General features: G+C 35.8%; 1 protein-coding gene across 1 annotated transcript in view; it reads right to left on the bottom strand.

The window, feature by feature from the left end:
* Positions 1-3,582: 3,582 nt before the first annotated feature.
* Positions 3,583-21,573, bottom strand: part of MARCHF5 (membrane associated ring-CH-type finger 5) — a 31,502-nt gene continuing 13,511 nt past the window's right edge. Inside the window, exons 2-6 of the mRNA XM_049810442.1 lie at positions 16,310-16,512; positions 10,818-10,948; positions 7,684-7,867; positions 7,087-7,253; positions 3,583-5,882 (exon numbers count right to left, since the gene is read on the bottom strand). Coding sequence (XP_049666399.1) covers positions 5,766-5,882; positions 7,087-7,253; positions 7,684-7,867; positions 10,818-10,948; positions 16,310-16,512 — 802 coding nt within the window. The 3' untranslated portion in view covers positions 3,583-5,765. The remainder of the gene's footprint in view (positions 5,883-7,086; positions 7,254-7,683; positions 7,868-10,817; positions 10,949-16,309; positions 16,513-21,573) is intronic.

Here is a 21,573-nt window from a genome sequence, read left to right on the forward strand (position 1 = left end):
GTAGTCCTTAGACATACAGTAAATACTCAGAGATCAGCATGTTCCTTTATCAGCTCCCATTAGCTGCAGCTAAGTCATACTGCATTGTAGTAAGAGTGCAGGAACAACTGAAAAATATAAAATACCCAAAACATTAAGCTGTGCATGCTGTATCACAGAGTGGTCTAAAGCTAGAAGTTGCATAATTTTTTTATTTTTTTTAAATAAGCATAGTACTTCCTATGGAGGCCCACTGCTAAGGCAATTGCTTTTCCATGGCTTAGTCATCCAGCATTAAATGAGGTGCCTGCAAGATATGTTTTGACAGGTGCTGCTGAGCTGTTTAGTTGAGGCAGTTTCAAGTCACATCTGCTATTTGCTTTTAGTGGTTCTGGAATGGAATTTTTCTACTGAACAACTTAGTATAGTACAACCAGAAATAACAGCTTTATGCTCACATTGAGGTGCAAAAGCAATTAAATATCCAGAGCATATGAATAACTAACTGGCAAGAATGGACAAAGATACCACAGATCTTCAAACCTTGAGGTATAGGGGCCATGCATGATCTAATGGAGATAGTTCATCCCTGTTCACAGAATAGGATTTTTTTTTTTTTCACTCACAGTAATATTCTCTTTGCGCACACATCTTGTGACTGTTGCCTTTCTGGAAAGTGAGCTATATTACTCAAGCTGTTGAATAAGGCCTTGAAATGAATTAAAGCCTACCCTGAACTTCTATAAATTAGTAAAGCAGAAAGAATTTGAATGGTTGAAATTCTGGGCAAACTGCAGCGCAAATACTTCTAGTTTTACAGCTCATTCCAACAGAGCAATTTGCTAAACAGCAATGAAGAAAGAAGTCTTGGCGTCAGTGCCTACAAGAATTGAACCAACTCATTAAGGAAAACTGGCTTCTGATTTTCCTAGATTATGCTGGAATTTATTTTAAAAGATTAAAGTGAGAATCTGTCCCTAAATCACAGCAAGTGTGAGACACTAGTGGGAGAAGATGTGCCTTTTCAGTCAGCAGGGTTAGAAGATGGTAGTTCAGGTACTGAGAGGCTGTGAGGACAAGGAGGATGATGTATTGCCAGTTTCGGTGGTATATTCCGAGTACATACAAGAAGAGTACTTACATCATTAAGTTAAATATCAAAGATTATGTGTGATTTCTTGGAGCACTTGAAGTCCGTCCCCCCCCCCCCCCCCGAAAACCCAGGTAGAAACAGTAGGAATTAGTTGTCAATAAATCATGGTAAATGAAGAGTCAAAGTCTCAGTTTAGGGAAGTGGAGCTAAAAGTAAGCAAGATGGCAACAGCTGAATTCCTCAAATGTTGAAGTGAAAAGAAATTAAGCCATTTGGATTAGTGAAGAAGAAAGTAGATAATTAACACTGCACAGCCTTAATGTTTTCAGGTAATCTTAAATACTGCCGGCATTAAATTCTATTTAGTTGACAAAACTGTAAGTAGAACTGATGCTGACAGTGTGTAGTAGTGTGACAGATTAAACTGTTGCCTCAGTCCTAGCAAGAACCATTTTCCAATATATTGCTATTTACATGTATGTACTTATCTATAGCCAAGAAAACTTTTAGTACAATTTTTTTATTTATACGCACACACAAAAATACTGGAATTAATAAAAACTTCTTAAATTCAGGACAAAGACTGCTTTCCATAAACAGTTCCTCTCCCAGGCTAATGCACTAACTGTCAGCCTCCTTGAAGTTTCTTTCAATCTAACAAGTGCCATCCCAATCAAGTTGCCATGTGTCCCTGTCTTTTGAGAAAAAATAGGAGGAAAATTAAGGTGATGAATAACACTTACATGCCAAAACAGAATCGCTTCCATTTTAATTGCCCTTCAAAACCAGAACTTAGTCTCAAACTATACAAGAACTAATGAATACTCAACTACTTTTTGCATTTGGATAGTGAGTTTTGTTTCACACTATGTAGAACAGAGCAGTGACTTTGCAAGGGTGCAGAGGAAGGGGCCTGTTAGTGAGAGGACAACTGCTAAGACTTGTTCTTCAGAATTTCCTAGCTTTTACCTGTGATCCCATCTCATGCTTTCCTCTATCAGCCCCCACCCTAGCATGCTTTGAAAGAAACAACCAACCACCAAAAACCACAAACACAAAACAAAACCAAACACCAAAAAACACATCAACACAAATTTCAGCAGCAGTTGCCTACTAGAAAAGAATTCCAAACCCAGACTTGTTAGTGAAACTGGCATTTGTACTTTAAAATGGGAAGCAGGAATTATTACCACAGCATTTCTTACAAGAACAGATAACATGACTGTACTCAGTGATGCATTAAACAAATTTCATCCTGTTTTTTCAAAAAAAGAAAATCCCAATAGAAAGTGGCATGGACATAGAACAAGAAATATAGGGTTCCAAAAGCAAGATACTGATGCAACAGTAAATGGATCTATAACATTTGTATTTCTACTTCTCAGAGTTCTCTCCATCAGTAAAAACCACTATGCAAACAGAGACATACTTGTCTGTGGCTAAAAACTTTTCTAAGCAGCAGCTAGTAAAAACAGCCTCAAACACCTACTCCATAAATTTGCCCAAGTTCCACAGTATGCATTTAAAAAAGGGAATCCTCACAGGTGTGACGATAAACATTATGCCACTGAAATTCTAGTAAAAATTGTGTCCTCAATTAAAATAGTTAATTCTGACTAAAGTCACAATACCTAAGCATATCTTTTCTTACAAGCACAGAACTACTCTAAATGCTGATAGGCCTTAAAGGGCTACACAGTTGGATCCTTCTCTTGATAACCAAGGGAGACAGTTAACCTTTGAGAAACAACTCCAGATGAGGAGGGAATTAATATACTTCAAACCAGGCAACTCATGCAAATTGTTACAAAGAAAAGCTTTTGCAGGGGAAAAAGGATGAGGGAAGGAACCACCATTCCAACAAAAAATAGTGCAAAGTATAGTAGGGCTCCATTTAAATCTATGAGTTTAAGATAGGAGGGGAGAGAGAAGGGGAAAAGCATCTCGTATGTATTTACATAATCACAGCTCAGGTAGTTTGTGCCTTTATGCTCATGTAACGGAAGGTGAAGAGAAACCAAGTTACAGATAAGAAAATACACTAACACTAGATAACATTTCATATTCCTTGTTCTGAAAGTAATGGGGCATAAATTAGCCATCAGTGGAAAAAATACTTCCTACAGCCAGTATTATCTTTCTCAATGAAGAAGGATCAGAGTATTCCCCAAATAAATGCTGCACATCAGCCAACCCGGAGATACACAGTAACTCCAAACCCGGGTTCTGTATTACAAGAAGTTGCTTGAGTTGCAACAATTCTTTTGCTTTACATGTTTGAGAAATGCATTCCCCTACATCATTTATTGATCACTAGAGAGAAAAAGAACAAAAAAAGTAAATGTAAGTTTAAAGTCTTACAGTAATTTTTCCTTCATTCCCAAGATATTTCTTCAGGCTATCAACTTAAAATTGATCATATAAATCCTTAGATGTGCATTAAAACAAAACACATTTTTCATTTATAAGTTTTGCTACAGGCTTTTGTTTAACTGACAAAATACACTAGAGAGTGTAAAAAATATTTATTTAACCTAATTCAACGTAACTATAATTTGCAATACTTAAAAACAAGATTTACAACAGAGTAATGACCTTCTGCCACTCAGGTGAAATCATTTTATAATCCACACAGTATTTTTATAATTGTATTTTTACAATACTTTTAACTTCCAGAGAAGACAGTGAGCTTTCCCATGGAACAAGTTTCAAACTCACTAATTTGCATCATTCAATTCTTTGTGAGACTTTAAAAAACAGTAATAAATTGGTTGGAAATATATACAGTGAAGACCACTGAAAAGCTGTTTTCTCGAAATGAGGAATTCTGTAAGAAATATGTATTATATTGTTTCAAGACTATCTTACAGAAAGCAGCAACTTTCAGAGGTTGCTACTCTATTTAGAGTTCTATATAAAAGTGAGCCCACTAAGACAAATATAATCAGCAGACTTACAAGATTATAGTAATTCTTCAGTTACAGCAAGAACCTCAAAAGTATTTGATATTGATTGAATGTATAATTTTCAATACCTGTATAGTTTTTGAATACTAGTTGGCCATTATATACACTTTTGTACAGTTCTAAAATATTACATCTCAGTAATTAAGATAAACATACTATAGAAAAGGTACCATATTTTGAATTTCTTTAACATACATTATTGCAGTCAAATATGAAGTCCATTCTGCATTTACTTCATTTCTGGTAAAAAGAAGTATTTACTTATGAATACTTCCACTAAAAGATTTTTTTAAACTTTTCTTCATGCATTTGACATACTAATATGAATAAGGACAAAAAAGAGACTTTGAGAAAAACAAATAAATTGTTGTTAAGAGAAAACTTAAAGTACTAAATCTAGGTTAGGTGTGGTATGAGTATTAAATGGCCGTATTATGTTTGTCAAAATTTAACTTCACTAAACAGTTAACTTCCATCAAAACAAAGTTTATAAACATCAAATAACTGAAGTACTAATGTCTCCCTTAGCTGGCTACTTTGAACATATTGTAACAGTAAAGCTTACTGTATAAATAAACTTAGTTTATTACACATTTAAGATTTATCCTTTAGTCCTTTACAGAATGGAGCCAAGTTGCCTTAAGAGTGTCTAGCCTGCTGGTATGTACCATGCTCAGGTTAGGTACCCAAAGTGTAGTGTCACCCCGTTTCAGCCAATATTTCCACTAGAGCTGGTATGGGCAGAAGAGAGCCTTGTCCTGGTACCAGAGCCGAGTTATGCACCCAGGTCTGGAAGTTTAGAAGGCTGCCCTAATCTGTCAGTTTAAATGTAGCTTTAGTGTCCAATGTTGTTTCCTCACACTTTTACTGCTATTTGTACTTGTATGGATATTTACATAATCAAAAGGAACATGAAAACTGAACAAGGGCTCTAACACTTAACTACTAAATAAGCAACTGAAATTTACTTCCCCCCATGTAATTATTTTACCACAGAGGAAAAAAAACGCTATTCAGCACCAGTTACAAAACAGTAGAAGAGCCATGAGAAAATAACACTAGGCACTGCAGAAGATACAACAGGACAGTAAAAATTATCAGTAATAAAATAGTCACCTGAAAGTCATGCTAATTTCCACACCTAGTACTTAGGTGGCTAAAGCTGACATACAAGTCCTGTAGAGCGTGATCTATCTTCTGTTTTCTCTGAGCAGTCATTTGAGTATGTACCAGCAAAAACCAAGGAAATCTTTATTGGCTGATATCCCACAATTACTTCTCCTTGGTAATGACTCACATTTATTTCCTTTCTAAAAAAAATTCCCTTCATTGCGTGAAATGCTGAACTGGATGATAGCGTGGGTATGAAAACACATATAGAAAAGGCATTTGGATATAGCCTACATTAACTACACAATTTAAATGTTCTTGTTCTGTAGTTGATGCTTTTTTTCCCCTCCATTCAGCATATTGGCTCAAACAAAATAATTCAGAAGCCTGCTGCCCAACAGAAATAACCAAAAATAATGAAAGCCAAGTCACATTCTTAGGTTCAGTGGTTGCTGAAAGGATTTACCCTGCCACAAGACAGTGCTTTATTATATTTAAAGAAAAAAAAATAGGAGCAGCAACTTATCACAATTGTCCACTACTGTGCAGTAACAATGGAACCAATACAATATGGAAACCTGTTAGGTGAGACTGTACGACATCTGGAGATCACAGCCTTATGCTCCTTCTTGCTCGGGATAATTTAAAATTTTGCGGTGAGCTTGGCGCAAGTATTGCTGCTGTTTGAAGTAAACCTTAAAAGCTCCTTTTATAGCAACAAAAGCAATTCCACCCTGAAATAAAAAGATATTTTGAAAACCTGCACAGTTCAGTGTCATATCATTGCAAATGTTCTTTTTAAAAATTTCTGGTCGAAGAAGATTTGTTTTTCAATCATAGCATTTTCTGTTGAAGTGTAGCTAATTAGGACAATTCCAAATGAGTACCTCAATGTTTTCTGTCACAATGCACTATTACAGACGTTAATGTTACTTAAAGGGATTACATACTGGATCTATAAAACCTTTTGAAAGCTTTTATTTGCTTGGAAATCTGACAAATACTCTAAAAAATTATCAAAATACATCCTATTTAAAGAACAAAGTAAAATGCAGATATCTGCTTTCCTCCTTTCTCTGAATATATACTATACATGACAGAAGGAATAATACTAATTACCATTCTATAATCAGACAGTGAAAAAGGCCACTTGCCAAAAGCAAGTGTGGAGTGAAATAAAATCTGGTTTTTGTAAAACAAACTTTTTTTTCCAGAAAGTTTTACAATATGTTTATCTCAAGTCTTCAAAATAAGAAGAGACACTAGAAGCCTTTAGTCTGCATAAACAGTTGTAATATCACTGTTTCTTCCATGTGGAAGAGAGAGGGTGCATAAACATGTTGGAATTGAAAGCAGGGGCTGAAGTGACAGTCAGATGATCAGGGATACCACCTTACCAAACTCAGTGTGCTTCCCCTTGAAAGGCTGCAAGCCAGAGAGGTTATTCACAAAGGAAGAGATTCTCTCCTCTCTTTGTCCTCCCCTCTCCATTCAACTTCTGTGGAGAGTTTATTTTTCTCTCCTTATTTTAATAAGTAATAAAGGGATCCTCTCAAAGAATTAGTAACAGAAGCTAATATGAAAAGGTTGATAATAAAACCCCACTCTTCCCTTGCAGAGATTGTTCTTAGAAGATGCTCATCTCCATTATCACCCTTAATTACTGCTAAGGTCTGCCTAGTACAGTACCAGATAGAAGTTTCAGCCTTGTCTTGAATTCAGATAGTTGCAGTCATAAGGACAAAACCTCTCACACACATGATGCTTGTCCACTGCCATGATAGGCAACCTTAAAAAAAACCCTTCCCTTAATCAAATGCCACTCTCAAGTTCTAGATGAATTTATGTTCCTTTTTACTTTCCTCCCCGCCCCCCCAATACAACACTTCATATTCCTATATTAGAATCATTTATGAAACAAACAATACTGAATCTTACCAAGATTGTCCTTTGTAAATTTGAGTTGACACTGCTGAACATCAGCTTTCCAACTATCGTGGCAATAGTAGGGAAAACTAAAGCTCCACATAGAATACGTGTAGCAGAGACATGATCCGCCAAAGGGTTGGCCTCTGCTGGAATACGAGGAACAGGACATCCAATGCCTAAAGGGATGACAGTGGGGGAAGAAAAGGTTACATAGCCACTACCTCAAACGGAACATAGAAAGCACATGAGTGCCCACCCCCCACTCCATTACAAATCTATAGCCCAATTTTTTGAGAACTATCCTTCTTCTCAGTGAATACTCTGTTTCCATTAAATGACTGTATTCATTTTTACTTTCAAGTAAGACCCATGGTTTTCAGTAGCTTGTTTTGTTACTAAGGCCTTAACTGAAACCATGCTCCTGCTCCTCTTGCCCCACCTTTCTCACTAGGTACTATACAAACACAGTCTAAACAGACTGAACATAAAATAGAGTCAAGGTGTTAATCACCTCTACTTAAGAATGGTGAAAACTACTTGCCTATCCCCATCTCCTAAAGGCACAAATTCAAGCTTGATATTTCCTTTTAAATTTAATCACATTACCTGGAAATATGCTGTTCAAAATCTGTAGCTTATTAGAGTATTTGCGCCACAGTCTGAGCACATAGTCCTCCCAACGAATCATCTTGCCCAGTATTAGCATGACTGGGATAGTGGGAAGTCCAATCAAAAGAAATAAAGGATCAGCTCTCTCCATGACATCAAGACCTTCTTTGTGACCCACAACCTGGTAAATATGTATATAGTTGACAAACATAACAAAGGCCACAACTGAACAAAGAATGTAACTTTTTAAAAGTCTAGTTTGTTTGGGGCTGCCCACACATCTTAAGTTAAACAAAGACAACTGTTCTACCTGACATACCCAGTTTTCCCTTTGCATCCTTGGTTGCTTATGAAGTGTAATGCAGGCGAGCTACCAGCCCTAGTTTGCACATCATTAATATTGCAGAGAGCTGTAACGCAATTCGTTACCATCTCAAGAAAAGTTTCACATGCTTCTGTGTAAGTAAAAGCCTAAACACCTGAAACATCAAAATAGCATGCTTTCCAAAACACAAAGAACTTAGAGTTTTAGAATGATTAATTCTACACGCAGAAATTGATTAGGTACTACTCTTTAAAGGATTAATTGATAGCAAATATCTCAGGATGTTTTACTAAAAAATTTCTGTTATGTAGGAATACCTTACACAACAGAGATCACAGTATTAAAAAGTATTGTTTCTCTAGAGAATGCAGGAAGAGGAAAGCTATTTTCAGCAGTAGTGGAAATAGCAGCATATCTTTACTTGTACCTTATTTTTAAACGTGGTTAGTGCTACAGTTGTAAAGGACAGTCATTACTGATGTGTCTAAACCTTTCTACTGGCACAAAAAAAATCAGACTTTGCAGTTTATAAAATGTAGGTATTAAAACTAAAATAACAGTGCCTTATGTTTTCTTTAAAGGTACAAACTTTTTATTTTTTGCAAGTCTTCGCTTGCACAAAAGTAGGTAGTAAGAACATGTAACAATAGCAAAATTTAAAAAACAAAACAACAAAAAAAACCACAACAAAAAACAGTACTGCTGGAATAGGACACAGGGAAACAGCTAGGGTAACGTACGACAATACCTTCAAACTGTACTTTTTAGCCTTGCTTTGAAAACCATTCCATTTTATTCCTCTAGAACAGGAACTTATGTTCTATACCACAGTCTCTAAAAATAGGCATAACCAATCTTGTTGCCGCCAAAAGATTATTCCTGCAAAAAATACTCAGCATTTGTCTTCTAGCTTGTTCACTATCTTCCACCCAAAATGTGATGTCTGACACTATCCTTTTTCTCCTTATAGTGCTTGTCAATCAAAAAAAGGCTCAATACCTTGTCTCTTCTGCTTTAGATTACTATTTCTTTCTGTTTTCAGTAACCCCATATGATTTGTTACTGACTTAGCCACACTGGAGTCACAATGTCAATTCTGTATTTATTTTTCTCCATCTTTAACCTTTAAAAATAGCTTTTGTGCTTCTCTCTGGCCCTTCAACTGAAGGAGTCTGAAGTACAGCAGGAAACAAGTTATATTAAACCTAGCAAATTTGGGGTGACAAAAGGGGTGGAAAAGTTTCCCTCCACTCCCAGTTTAATCTCCTCCATTACATGCAAGAATATATTATTCTCTTACCCAGCATGCCATCCATATGATCAAAAAAACATTAAATCAGAGGAAAATAGCTAATTCTTCATATCTGGGATTTGACAGTTCCTCATTTCAAAAAGCAAAAAAACCTACAGAAAGGAGCACTTTATCTTTCCATTTGGTTATGTAGTTCTAGTGAAGCTAAAAAGGTCATTTAAGTTCCTACAGAAAAAGGCTCAGCATAGCAGTGAGCAAGGAGATAAGGACTGGTACATTTCAGCAAGTCTAGTTGTAATATTACAGATGGTTGCAATGTTCCTGTAAGGGCCACAAGAACAGAGTATCAGGTAAGGAAAGTCCTAAGTGTGCTATTCTGCAATATAGACACTCATCCACTGGAATGGACGAGGTATTGAAAATCATCATACATCACTTAAGCAGCCACTTGACCCTGGCCACACTGGTACCAGGGAGACTGCATCAACTCATTTGGGCTCCACTTGAAGTGGTTGTCATATACATTTCTGTTATGAGATCACGTACAAACGGAACCAAAACAGCACACAATCTTGAGATAGAGTGACTTGTAGAACTGCAGGGCAGTACCACACAGTTCAAGAAAAAGTAGTGCCACGTGACATACATGGATAAGGACTAGGCTGTGTATTTAAAATGAGAACTGTGTAGAGGAATACTTATCAGCATACAGATTTGTTAATTCTATCTACAACTGAATTAACATTAGAAATACTTTTATGCTTTCAGGCAAAACACAGGTTATGGGCTCGATATAGGAATCAACAACTAAAATGGTAATAAAGGTCCTTGTAGTTGTACAGTCTATGAAAAAATCTCGTCTTGTAGTTGAACTAGGACAGCCACGATCATTTCTTTCCATAGTTAATAGTCTACCACCTGTCAACATAATTTTTATATTTAAATAGCAAGTTCACAAGAACAGAAGTAGGAAAAATAAATATTTTTTTCCCTTTCAACTAACCATACAGTCTGAAGTAACTAAAAGAACATACTATTAATTTGCAGTGTTTTGCATTTGTTGTTCATGAATGAATTGCACTATTCAGAGCATGCATTTTCCTTTATGCAATAAAAAAAGTGGTGCAACTGAAAAATTCACCAGGTCTCAACCCTTTGAATGTTAGCAGTAAAATTTTTCTACAGGTAAAAGATTAGTCTCATGTCTTTTCTGAAGAATTAGACTACCCATTATTAGTGGTTAGGTGGTAATGGCACCTCTTCTGTAAGAATAGAAGTGGGTTCACCAGCCTGCCATACAAAGGGCAGCCAGCTACAGTAGTAGTAAATTTTGTTAGTTGCAGACTGAACCATGTTTGAACAGGCATACTTGGCTTTATGCAGTATGATCAGTTAAAAGTGAAAAGCTTTCTATCCACCCATCTTGAATTCATTTGTTAACTACACTGAAAGTAGCTAAAGCATGTTTTAAGCCAAGGAAAGAGGAGTCTTAATTTACTTTTTCTTTAGAAGACTTGCTTTCAAAGCTGGTAAGAAGAGGGAATACATGTGTACCTGCATCACCGTCACAGCTCCATACGTAACAGCTGTCCAGTATATAGAGCCCACCATTATTCCAGCTGCAGCAAATGGACATGCCTTTGAGATCAGTCGATCTGCAAGATCCAAAACGTAAACAACTGGACCTATGATAAAGGAAAAGTAAGGTTTCAAGATAGATACATATATACATACATAAGCATACTGAAGAAAGCTCTCAGCATCTATTACTGACAAGAAAGAATGAACTTGACAAAATAACAAGTCTGACATCCCACACATGCTGTTTAAATGAGAACATATAATTAAAGAGCTATTAAGCTAAACTTGTAACTTATTTCTACCTACCATTTCATTCACTGCAACATCTTTCTGAGAGATTAATATGCTGGTTAGAGCACTAATTTACCCACTAAAGTTGACTAGTTTCCCTTCTCTGTGTTGAATCAGAATTGTTCTGTTGTAGAAAGCATTTTAGACTTAGTGTCTTTTTTGTTAGATATTTCAGTTTTCAAAAGGAGGAAACACTGATTAGTTGTAATTACTTCATGTGCTTATCTTTGACAGCTTCATCTGAGAATTCTGTCACTAAACTATCCTACTGTACAGTAAAAAGCAGCACAGTCAACATGAAAGATTCCTTCTGCTGGAAGAGGCTGCATTCAATGTTTTTAGAGGCCCACCTCTCAAACATTGGGAGGAAAAAACCTCCTATTCAGGTTATTTAGTGCTTTTGACAAGAGTGCTTGAATAGAGTTTCATTGTTCTATGGACAACTGCACTTTCAAGGCTTACGCAGAGCAAGACATGACCCTGATCAACTTTGGCAAGGTAAACAAGGGCATGCTTGCATCTTTTCTTTGAGAAACTGCAAGAGCACCAGCAAAGCAAAAGCCAGAAGCTTAAGTGTCAAATACATGTATGGAAGTGAAAAATGTCATCACCATGATCAAATTCCACATTACTTTCGTATTTGTCAACAAATTCTACAGACTGTCCTCCAGCTCATATGCATGAATAGTTCTTGTTAGCTCCCTCCTACTTTTTTCCTACCAAAATCAGTGAAAATATTAAAGTTATTCTGAAAACCAGCCTACAGGCATTCTTCAAGTAACTAATTCTCCATATCTCTCATCATGACTTACCCACTCAGGCCTCTAATTCTTTTACTACTTCCTGATATTTTTTTTTTTTTTTTGGGGGGGGGGGGGGGGGGCAGGCAGCAGTTTATTGAAGGAGCGCTGTCTTGAGCAATGGTGTTAAATGACTTACTGAAGCCCTGATAAACTCGATATACAGGACTTCCACTAGATGAATTGCTAGGCTAGTTAGCATGCTCTATTTTGTACACCAATCCTGAGTTGTATACCATTTTCCACCTGACCTCCAATTAATCAAAACTTGTTCTGTCCCTGCACAGAATTGAGAAGATTAGGTGTCAAGGATTTTTTTCTTTTTTACCTTTCTAAAAGTAAAGGTATGGTATTTGTCATTCTCCAAGTATACAAAAATTACTTGCAGTTCAATTCTTAGCTTGAATGCTCCTAGTACATAAGAACTTTATATTCTTAGTTTTTTAAGGTGGTGATAACTTAGCACCCTGTTCCCAAAAGGATTGTCTCTGAAGTATCATATTTATACCAAATGAATTAAAAGCCATGCATTTAAATGTACAACCAAGATGTGAAATTCATATCAAAAAAAGTTTGCAAAAAATTTGTCAGCCACACTGACAAAATTGTGATTCTTGTTTCATGACTTAGTTCGTTCTTCTCTTTCCGAAAACAGGTCTAGCGTGAATGCTTTCACAAATAACCAGTCCTACGCAGCTCAAGTCAGCCAGTGACAACAAGCAACAAGAACAACTAATTAAACTCATTCATTGTCATGTTTTATCAGCACTGGTATTCTTGTAAAGCACTCCCAAATACATCTGTTTTGTGGTGGGTTTCCCCCCCTTCTGCCCCTCACCCTCCCTTTTTTTAAAAAAAAAACAAAACAAAACAAAAAAAAACAGGGTAAGATTTTACATTCTGTTTGCACAGCAGTAGCATCGAGACCTTGTAGAAGGATTGCAACTTTTTTTTTTTCCCATACCCAGGTGTATGTGCAAATACCATGCTGAAGAGGTGCAATTTAAACACATTTAGCTTATATGCAGTCTTGACATAAGTCATTGTAAATATTGCCAAGTTATGTATCAGATTAGTGGGCAGTCCTAAGCAACTTGGGCAGAATATTGCTTAATATACTCTCTATTCTAGCTCTGCTGGACCCTCAAGTTCTTAACTTGCTACTCATGTACCTCAAATTGGTTACCTTTGCATGCATCTTCTAGTACAGCATGCATTCTTTTAGTAATAAGCTCCAGTTTTAAGGGCAGGAAGCATCTTCCTATGTGGCTTGTAAGACAGTAAACACCTCACTAGCACACTGCTTCAAATACACCAACTGATGTAAATTATTCCATAAGTAGCCGACAAAGTATAACTATCGAGTTAATTTATTCTCAAGTTGAGCATCCTATTGTTGATTAAGTACCAAAATTAAAGGGTTTCTGAAGAAGGAACACTCTACTCAAAATGCAAAGAACTGGAACAAGCAGTTTCACTGTATTAACAGTTATGTTTAAGTTTTCAGGAGAGACTTCAGCACCCAACGTGCTGAAAGTACCAACAAGGTCATAACTGCAAGTACTGACTGCACAGTAATTTAGACATCTTGACTGTTACCCACAGTCACTGAAAAAGTTGTGTAGTTGTACCATTTTGAAAACTTACATTTGTTTGAAGACGGTGAAGACAAGAGACTCAAAAACCCCATCATATTTGGTGAGTCCTAAAGGGCGACACAAAGCACTAAAGCTTGCCTTATACATCTTGGCAAGGTGATAAGGCAACAGCAGAAGTCTAACACTAAAAGTACTAACAAATTGCACCTACTGATACAAATCATTAGAAGAAGCAGGCTATGGAATTAGGTATAGGATCTTGAGAAAAGACTAGCAAAACGTTGTTCCAGGTTTTGGTTGTTTTTTAATTAGCCCTTTAGGAAGGAAGTTGTGAGAAAGGAGGACAAATATAACTGTTCCTTTTAAGATGGTATTAAGGAAGAAACAGGAAATTAAGTATCACTGACATACAAATTAAAGAAGGAAATACAAAAATATTTTTCATTTTGTAAAACTATCATGCTTTAACAGAGCTTTCTCTTCCAAACTGTTTTTCTATTTATTAAACTGAAATAATTATCTAAAAGATACTTCAGTTATTTTCAAAGTGTCAATATTTTCTTATTTAATAAAAAAATCTCTCAGAAGAAAGGAAAACAGCTAGTAAGAACAGTTACTATCAATCTCTAAAACTGATATGCACTATCAAATTTGAAATTGGATTATAATTTTAAGAAGATATGTCACTAACGGGGTTGTTTTGAATTGGCAAAGAGAGAGACACTATGACTTAAAGATATTCGTTGATGTCTCCAAGTTGATATTACTTCAAAACTATAATCAAATAGAAGAAGTTGTGTTAGGAAGTACCCTTTCACAGAAATTTGTTTTTTAAAAAAAGTTTCCAGCAGTACATTAGAGGACTCTTCATGTAAGTAAGTTTCTGAACTATTGATACTTCAGGGAAACTTTAGTTATTACTTCTTCCCTGCTCAAGTAATTGTAGTTTCTTGAATGGTACGACTAGTAATGTCTTCAAAAGATACCTGCTGCAGCAGAGACAGGGCTACTGGCAAGACTGCTTGAAAACATATTACTGTCCTAACTCTGCCTGGTGTGACCTTGACTGACTTATAGTGGAATTGTGATATAACAGTTTTCGGTCACTAGAAAGAGCTACAAAAGGGCAAGACTGTCTCACTTGTTTAAGGCACTTCAAGCTCATGATTGTGTTTGATGGACCCAAATTTATTTCCGTCGTCTACTATTAGTCTTGTGTACTTTTACAGAAGTCTGAATTTTTATGCCCTTCTCATCTTTAAAAATGGAAAAAGATGGTATTGTGAGGGAAAATACATCAAAAGATTCTTGCATGCCTGCAGACAAGAGCTGAACAATCTCATGCAAGAATATTAGGCCAGCTTCAGAACCTAGGAATGTTAGCATTTAGGAATCTTAGCTTTCAAACAGAGTATGCCACAAATTGCAAGAACAAATGAAAATGCCTGTTATGTGCATGCATATTCTCCAAAGTATAGTTGCTTCCCCTTTTTCCCAGTGCTAAAATAAAATATAAATGCAGCTGACATTACAATTTCATCATTCAAGATGCAAGTAAGAATATTAAACAGCTTCAAGTTTTGTGGTACATTTTAAGTGTCCAAGATATCAAACCTTTTTTTTCCCCCAAAGCCAATGCTAAATGTTGTCATTTATGCCTCCTTTATGATGGAGATTAAGATTCCTCTCTACCTTATCCTTATAGGAAAGCTGAATTGTGGCTGATGTATGAATAACTTGGTAGTAAGTTTCATGATGGTTTATGTTTTCTTGAATATCAACAATACACTAGTCCATATTTTCTCTCCCATTTCTCAGTGTTCCATCATAGAAATAAACATCATCACCCAAATAAAATTCCCTTCACACCTTAATTTTGTCAGCCCTTATACTAACAGAAAATAGGTCCTCTCCTAAAGAACTGACAGTGCAAGTTATTTTCAGCTGTTTGATTACAGAAATAAGATACTTTTAAAAAAATCTTCTTTAAAATCTTCTAAATGCCTGTACTCACATACTGTATCAGCATTTCTTTAACAAGCAGTTTTACTTTTAAACAAAATTAAAGTTTCCATGGCAACATTTCATTTTCTTGGCCTACTTAATATATCCCATAGAACATATGGGCAAATGAGGGCTGGAATGATAGCAACCACTGCTAATTTAAATATATGCAACATGTTGCGCAGTGTCCTAGTTGGCTACTCAAGTAAGTAGACTCTGGAAGACCATCTCCAACTTTCTTTCACGCTGACAGAGCTACAGCAGTGCCCAGCAACCACAGATATTCTGCCTCTTGAATATAGGGCAATACTGAGTCAGGAACACCTCCCAAACAAAGTAAAACTATGTTTTTCAGGTAATGCAACAGGTTACTCAGTAAGGTTTTTTGAATTTCCTTTGATAGCAGTTTTTCTGCAAGCTGAGGAAAAAAAAAGGATGTGTTTATGTGCTAATATGTAGCAATTGCTTAAGGAAGTCACACTCTGCTCAACAAGACAAAATATCACCTTAACCATTAATTAATTATAGATCAATTACTTATAAGACTTATCAATATACCCAAGCGGAACACACAAAGTTTTCAGAAGGTATTTAACTAAGCCAACAAATAGGACACAAGCAGAATATAAAGGTATTTCATTCTGTCTGGAAAAGGGAACAGACAAGTTTTCAACAGAATTTATGTGCCAAGCATGAAAGAGGAAAAAGTAGGAACAATATAAAGAAACAACCCATTATATTATTTTTAAAATTTAATTGATGCATATCTTACCTAGCTTTGGAAATACTATTAAATATTCTGCATTGCACTGAGGACAAGCAACTCTAGCAGTACTGTTTCCTCTTTGCTTTTCATCCACCCAGCGCTGCAGACAAGTCTGATGAACCCATTTTGTAGAGCCCCTGCACCTGCAAGGTCTCACCCATTCTGCAGTCCGATCATCCTCATCAGTAGCAAAACAAACCCAGCAGCTTCTGTAATTACAGGAAGGAAAAAAAGATTTTTTTTTTCTGCTTTTACATGCTTAAAATAAACTTTCACACATGAAAGCATATAGTTTTAGAAAACGTGCACCTAAATGAGATGATGCTTGTTGCTTCATTCTTAATCACCAAAAATATAAATATTTTGTACCACAGTCTTGTTCTGATATTAACATACTATTACAGACAGCTAAACAACTGCTTTTAATACGTTCTGAATTACTAATTTAACTTTTAGATAATTTATGAATTAAAAAGCATTGAGACTGTAGTTCAACCTCTGAATAATTCAACATATGAAAAATCCATATATTTTTAAAATTTATTATAATTTCCTTTTACAGCAGACATTTTGGTAAGTTTTTAAAATTAAAAAATATAAGATCAATAATACAGTAGTCTGTTACTAGGGAAACCAACTCAATCCACTTAAACAACAAATCAACACAAATGACACAATGTATCACAAAAACTGTAAATAATTATATTCAAGTAATTCCCTTTCTTTGAAAAGATAAAGTACTTCATTCAGATAATTTATATTATACAAAATTGATTTAAGTTATAAAGTACTTGAAGAATACTATTGTACCACTAGAGGAGGAAATTTCTGCACTGAAGAATTATCTGGATATAGAAAATTCAAACATATTAATTCTATAAGGAGAAAACACAAGACTGACAGGTTGTGACCTGACCTGAAGAGAGCACACATCCTAGTAATTCCCAGATATCTGATCTGATGACTAGGCCAGATCCTTAAAGACCTTACAAATTGCAAGAGAAAAGTAAAATATGGATCTAAACTAGGATAATATCAAGATATGTTGACCCAATAATTTAGTTTTTACTGTGAAATAATTTGCTAATTTCCCTACTGAAGATAGTGAAGTTTAGATAAGAAACAAGAATCGAACAAAATAAGGATCTTTCTACAAATATAGTTTGGTTTGATATATTTTTTTTTACATAAATATTTGACACAAGCCATCATAATCCTAATTAAACCTTTATAAAGGTGTCCAGCAACAGCATCCCTATAATTTAACCATCAAGCCACAAACTAGTTAGACATTATGCACTAACTGAAGTATTGCAGCACTATTTTGATGCTGGTTTTGTTCTCTTAATTTGAGTAACATCATTAAGATGAAACAGTATAAGGCTTCTTATGTGTAACCACTGACAATGATTGAGATCATAAGCAGCTGAGAAATGCTCTGGCACTACTAAACAAAGCAATGTTAAGATTCAAGAATCCTGATTGTAGTTTCTACGTGGGGATGGTACAGTTGTTCCTGACGTTTTTCCTCTCCCTCCCCTAGCATTTGTTGTCAGTAATAAACCTTCTTCCTAGCCTTTTAAATACTTAAATTTTTTTCCTTGTTTCAGCTTCTCTACTCACCTTTATTTTCTCCCCACCTCATATTTTTTGTTTCAGTCTGCCCTTTCTGCATCCCATCTCTAACCTTTGTTAGCATCTGGGAAGAGAAATTACAGCTCAGAAGTCCCCTCCAACTCTAGTCATTTTGCCAGATTGTCATACTCTCTCATGGAAATCAGTGCTAAAAAGTTGTCAGAAAACTTACTTGACAAATTTATACTTGAACATATATATACTGAAGGTCTTTCCTATGTACGCATTCCAAAAAAAAAAAAAACAACCAAGTTTGTAACTAACTAAAGCTCCTTAGACAAAGTTTATAAGGGAATTATAAGCACAGTAAGGGCCAGTCTTCCTAGAGCCAATTTCAAAGCAACAAAAATACAGTAAATTCCTTTAAAAGGTCACTATTTTCTCCCTAGCATGTCACTTGTAAACAGGTTGGGTGGTGGTGGTTTGGTTTTGTTTTTAACTGCTCTATGAGGAAAAGGAGGGGGCGGGGAATCTACAATGGGAAACTTATTTTGTCAGGCTCACACTTGAAGTAGTAAAAAAATATTGTGTCCAACAGCTTCCTTTTAAGGCCTTGCTATTTTGGGTAGTATTCTATTTGTGAACTGAAGATGTTTCTCTACAGAAGAATAGCCATGTGTTGTTTATAGGAATAACTGTGCCTATAAAATATTTGCAATGCTTTCTTTTAAAGCTCTGAATCTTTTTCTGATTTATAGTGGCAGAAGTATACTGAAATTAAGTTGCGAGTGTGCAAGAGCACAACATAGCCTATAGCGACTTATTACTGGCATACTTGTGAAAGGGAACACAATTTGAGATGCAGATTCCAGGGAAGATTGCAGAAAAAGCAATTTAGTATTGAACAACAGGTAAAACAAACATAACTGTCATGTCCAGGTGTCCATTTGTAAGTACAGAACATATTCTAGTAGGTACAGATGTAAATTTTTAACATTGGTGCTCTAAAACTATAACTACACCAGTTTGCATTCAAGAAGATTGTTTGGTTGGAAGACTAACATCTTGAATCAGAACTGCAATTTCTCCCATTCATCTTAATGGGAAGGTAAAAGCAAAGTGTGACTTCGGTTCTTTCTGTCCTTCCCCATAACATCTGTTTAAATCAGAATTGTCATGTTATGCATTCCTGTAATACCCTCACTCCTTCTACCTTTATACACCCGATATGCACCTATAGCAATCCTAACTGAAAGGACACATTAACCTTCCTAAGCAGGAAGAAGACAGCCAAGCCACAAGTTAGTAAGAATCTAGATGAAACTGCTGAGACTCCCACAAACATTTCAAAGTATTACAAAGCACGGCAGACATTTTAATTCATTGCACTTGATATCAAGGAGTTCTTAAGGAATACAAGTCCTTACAATGTTTATTAATTTTCTATTTACATTAAGAAACCCCAAATTTACTGTAAGAACAAACAACACAACACTACTGATAATTTTTCCTCTTAGGCAGGTTTTTTCTGCATTAAAAGCAAAAAATTCACTCATTCATTTCACATCCTATTTATATCTACAACTGCTCTAAATTTGTAACTTACATTTTTATTTCTAAGCTAAAGGCTTCACAATAGAGCTAGTTAGGTCTGTGGGTGCCAGTAAGGTCAGATGCCAACACACCATAGAAGTCTAAGGTCTATTCAGAGAATGACAGATTTAAGCACGAACACAATCTTGCTACACTGCAATTTTAACTAGTGAATTTGTCCATGAACACTCTGCAGATTAAATTCCGTTCAAGTTTTCTGTTAAGGTTAATAAGTCAAGAAAAATATGTATCTTTTCTTTAATTGCTTCATCCAATTTCTTGCCAGGCACTCATATCTGAAAACCTGAAAGACCCATGAAATGAGCAACAAAATCCTTTACAGACTTAAACCTTTAGCAAGTCATGAATAATGAATAGTAAATTCCTTGTATTCTGTCATCAGCTTTATCTCTTTCCATTGACAGCAGCTGTAGCAGAAAGGGCTAAATAAAACCATTTCAAAACAAGTATATTGGCTCTTGCCAAATTTTCCATTTTCTTGTACTGAATAAAATATGACCTTGATTCTTACCACTGAATCAAGTTGCTACTCAGATAACCTGAAATAGAAAAGGCTGACAAGGTGGAACAAAGCATTGTTTCTGATAGAAACTCAAACCTTTTTCCTTGATGACTTTCTACAGAGCCAAATCAATAACAATAAATTTTTCCACACTTCCTTGGCTTAAAAAAAAATAAAACAAAACATACACAAAACCCAAGCCAATATAATTATTTCAGCTTTGAAAATAGGCTTACAAATGCCTTTTAGATTCAGCTGTTCAGTGGTGCACACATATGAATGGCAAGCAAAACCAGAAAACAGAAAAAAATTCTTGCAAGACTGTGCATGACATGCTCTAGAGCCATGAACTAAAAAGCATTTTTCCTCTCATTACAGATCCTTTGTAAAATATAAGAAATCTCTTTTAAGAAAACTTTTCTGCACTTCTCCCACATCATAAAGCACACCACTTTCCCTTAAAGCAGCAGAAATTTGCTGATATCTTGCTATCCGATTAAAGAATCCTTGTTCTGCTAAACAGTGACTGAGTGGCTTATTGCAATTAAATTTCACATCCAAAAAGAAAAAAGTGAAGAGGCTGAAACATAACTGATAGCAATGATAGCACAGAAAGCCAATGCAGTGAGGGGTGAAAATGTATCTTGGAAGAAACGACTGAAAGCACTCCAGTAACTGGCCATAAAAAGGCACTGTTCCAAAGGATGACCCACAAATCTGCTCTTTGGAAGAGGCAATTTTTCATGAGCTTCTATAACCAATTTTTATGCACAGTCTATACTGACAGATAAAATATCCTTGATGAAGAATAGTGATAAGCTTCCAGTAAAACTGCCAACTACACTCTAAATACTGTAAGATCATGTTTAAGTGGGAAGACTAGGATCTAGGAAAAAAATCAAGGGAGTAGCATACAACACAGGTAGGCTGCTTTGGAGCTGGCTGGAATTTTAGTAGAGGAACACAGCACGCTGTTCTCTCAAAAAGCAAGAGAAACAATGCATTGCAAATGATACTGCTAAGCACTTCCTTTTCTTGAGTTTGAAGGAACCAGCAGGAATAAAATTCTTGTGCTAGAGGGCCACTACCAGTCACAATAGAATGCAAGCCTAGCCTACATAACCCTGATAAAGGCTGCAAAGACGAGAGTATCGTTTAACTCAAGAAATGCTAGCTTACATCATGCTTCACAGAGGAGATTAAGTGCTGGAAGAGATGAACTCAGCTACAAAGCCGAAATTACCATGAAGACTTCAACAGCAGAATGCATACAGACCTATCTTCCACAATGATGGAAGTTTGTCAGCAGAGGAAGACTGCAACAGGATTGTAGATGGAGCACCACTCTTTCCCCAGTATTTTCCCGGCCCATCACACACAGTAGAAAATACTTTTATCTTCAACCCAAACTATCAAACTCAAAAAATCCTTACACTATCCTAAGGGGAAAAAACACACACACAGAGTGAGGAACAGAGATACCAGTACAAAAATAGCAGTCTTAAGATGCTCCATCATAACTTCTGCAGTTACTTTCTAAGTCAGCATGGCATAGCAGCCATATGCCAGTCTGTATCAT

Source organism: Accipiter gentilis, chromosome 9 (assembly GCF_929443795.1).
Source record: "Accipiter gentilis chromosome 9, bAccGen1.1, whole genome shotgun sequence".
Taxonomy (NCBI): Eukaryota; Metazoa; Chordata; class Aves; order Accipitriformes; family Accipitridae; genus Astur; species Astur gentilis.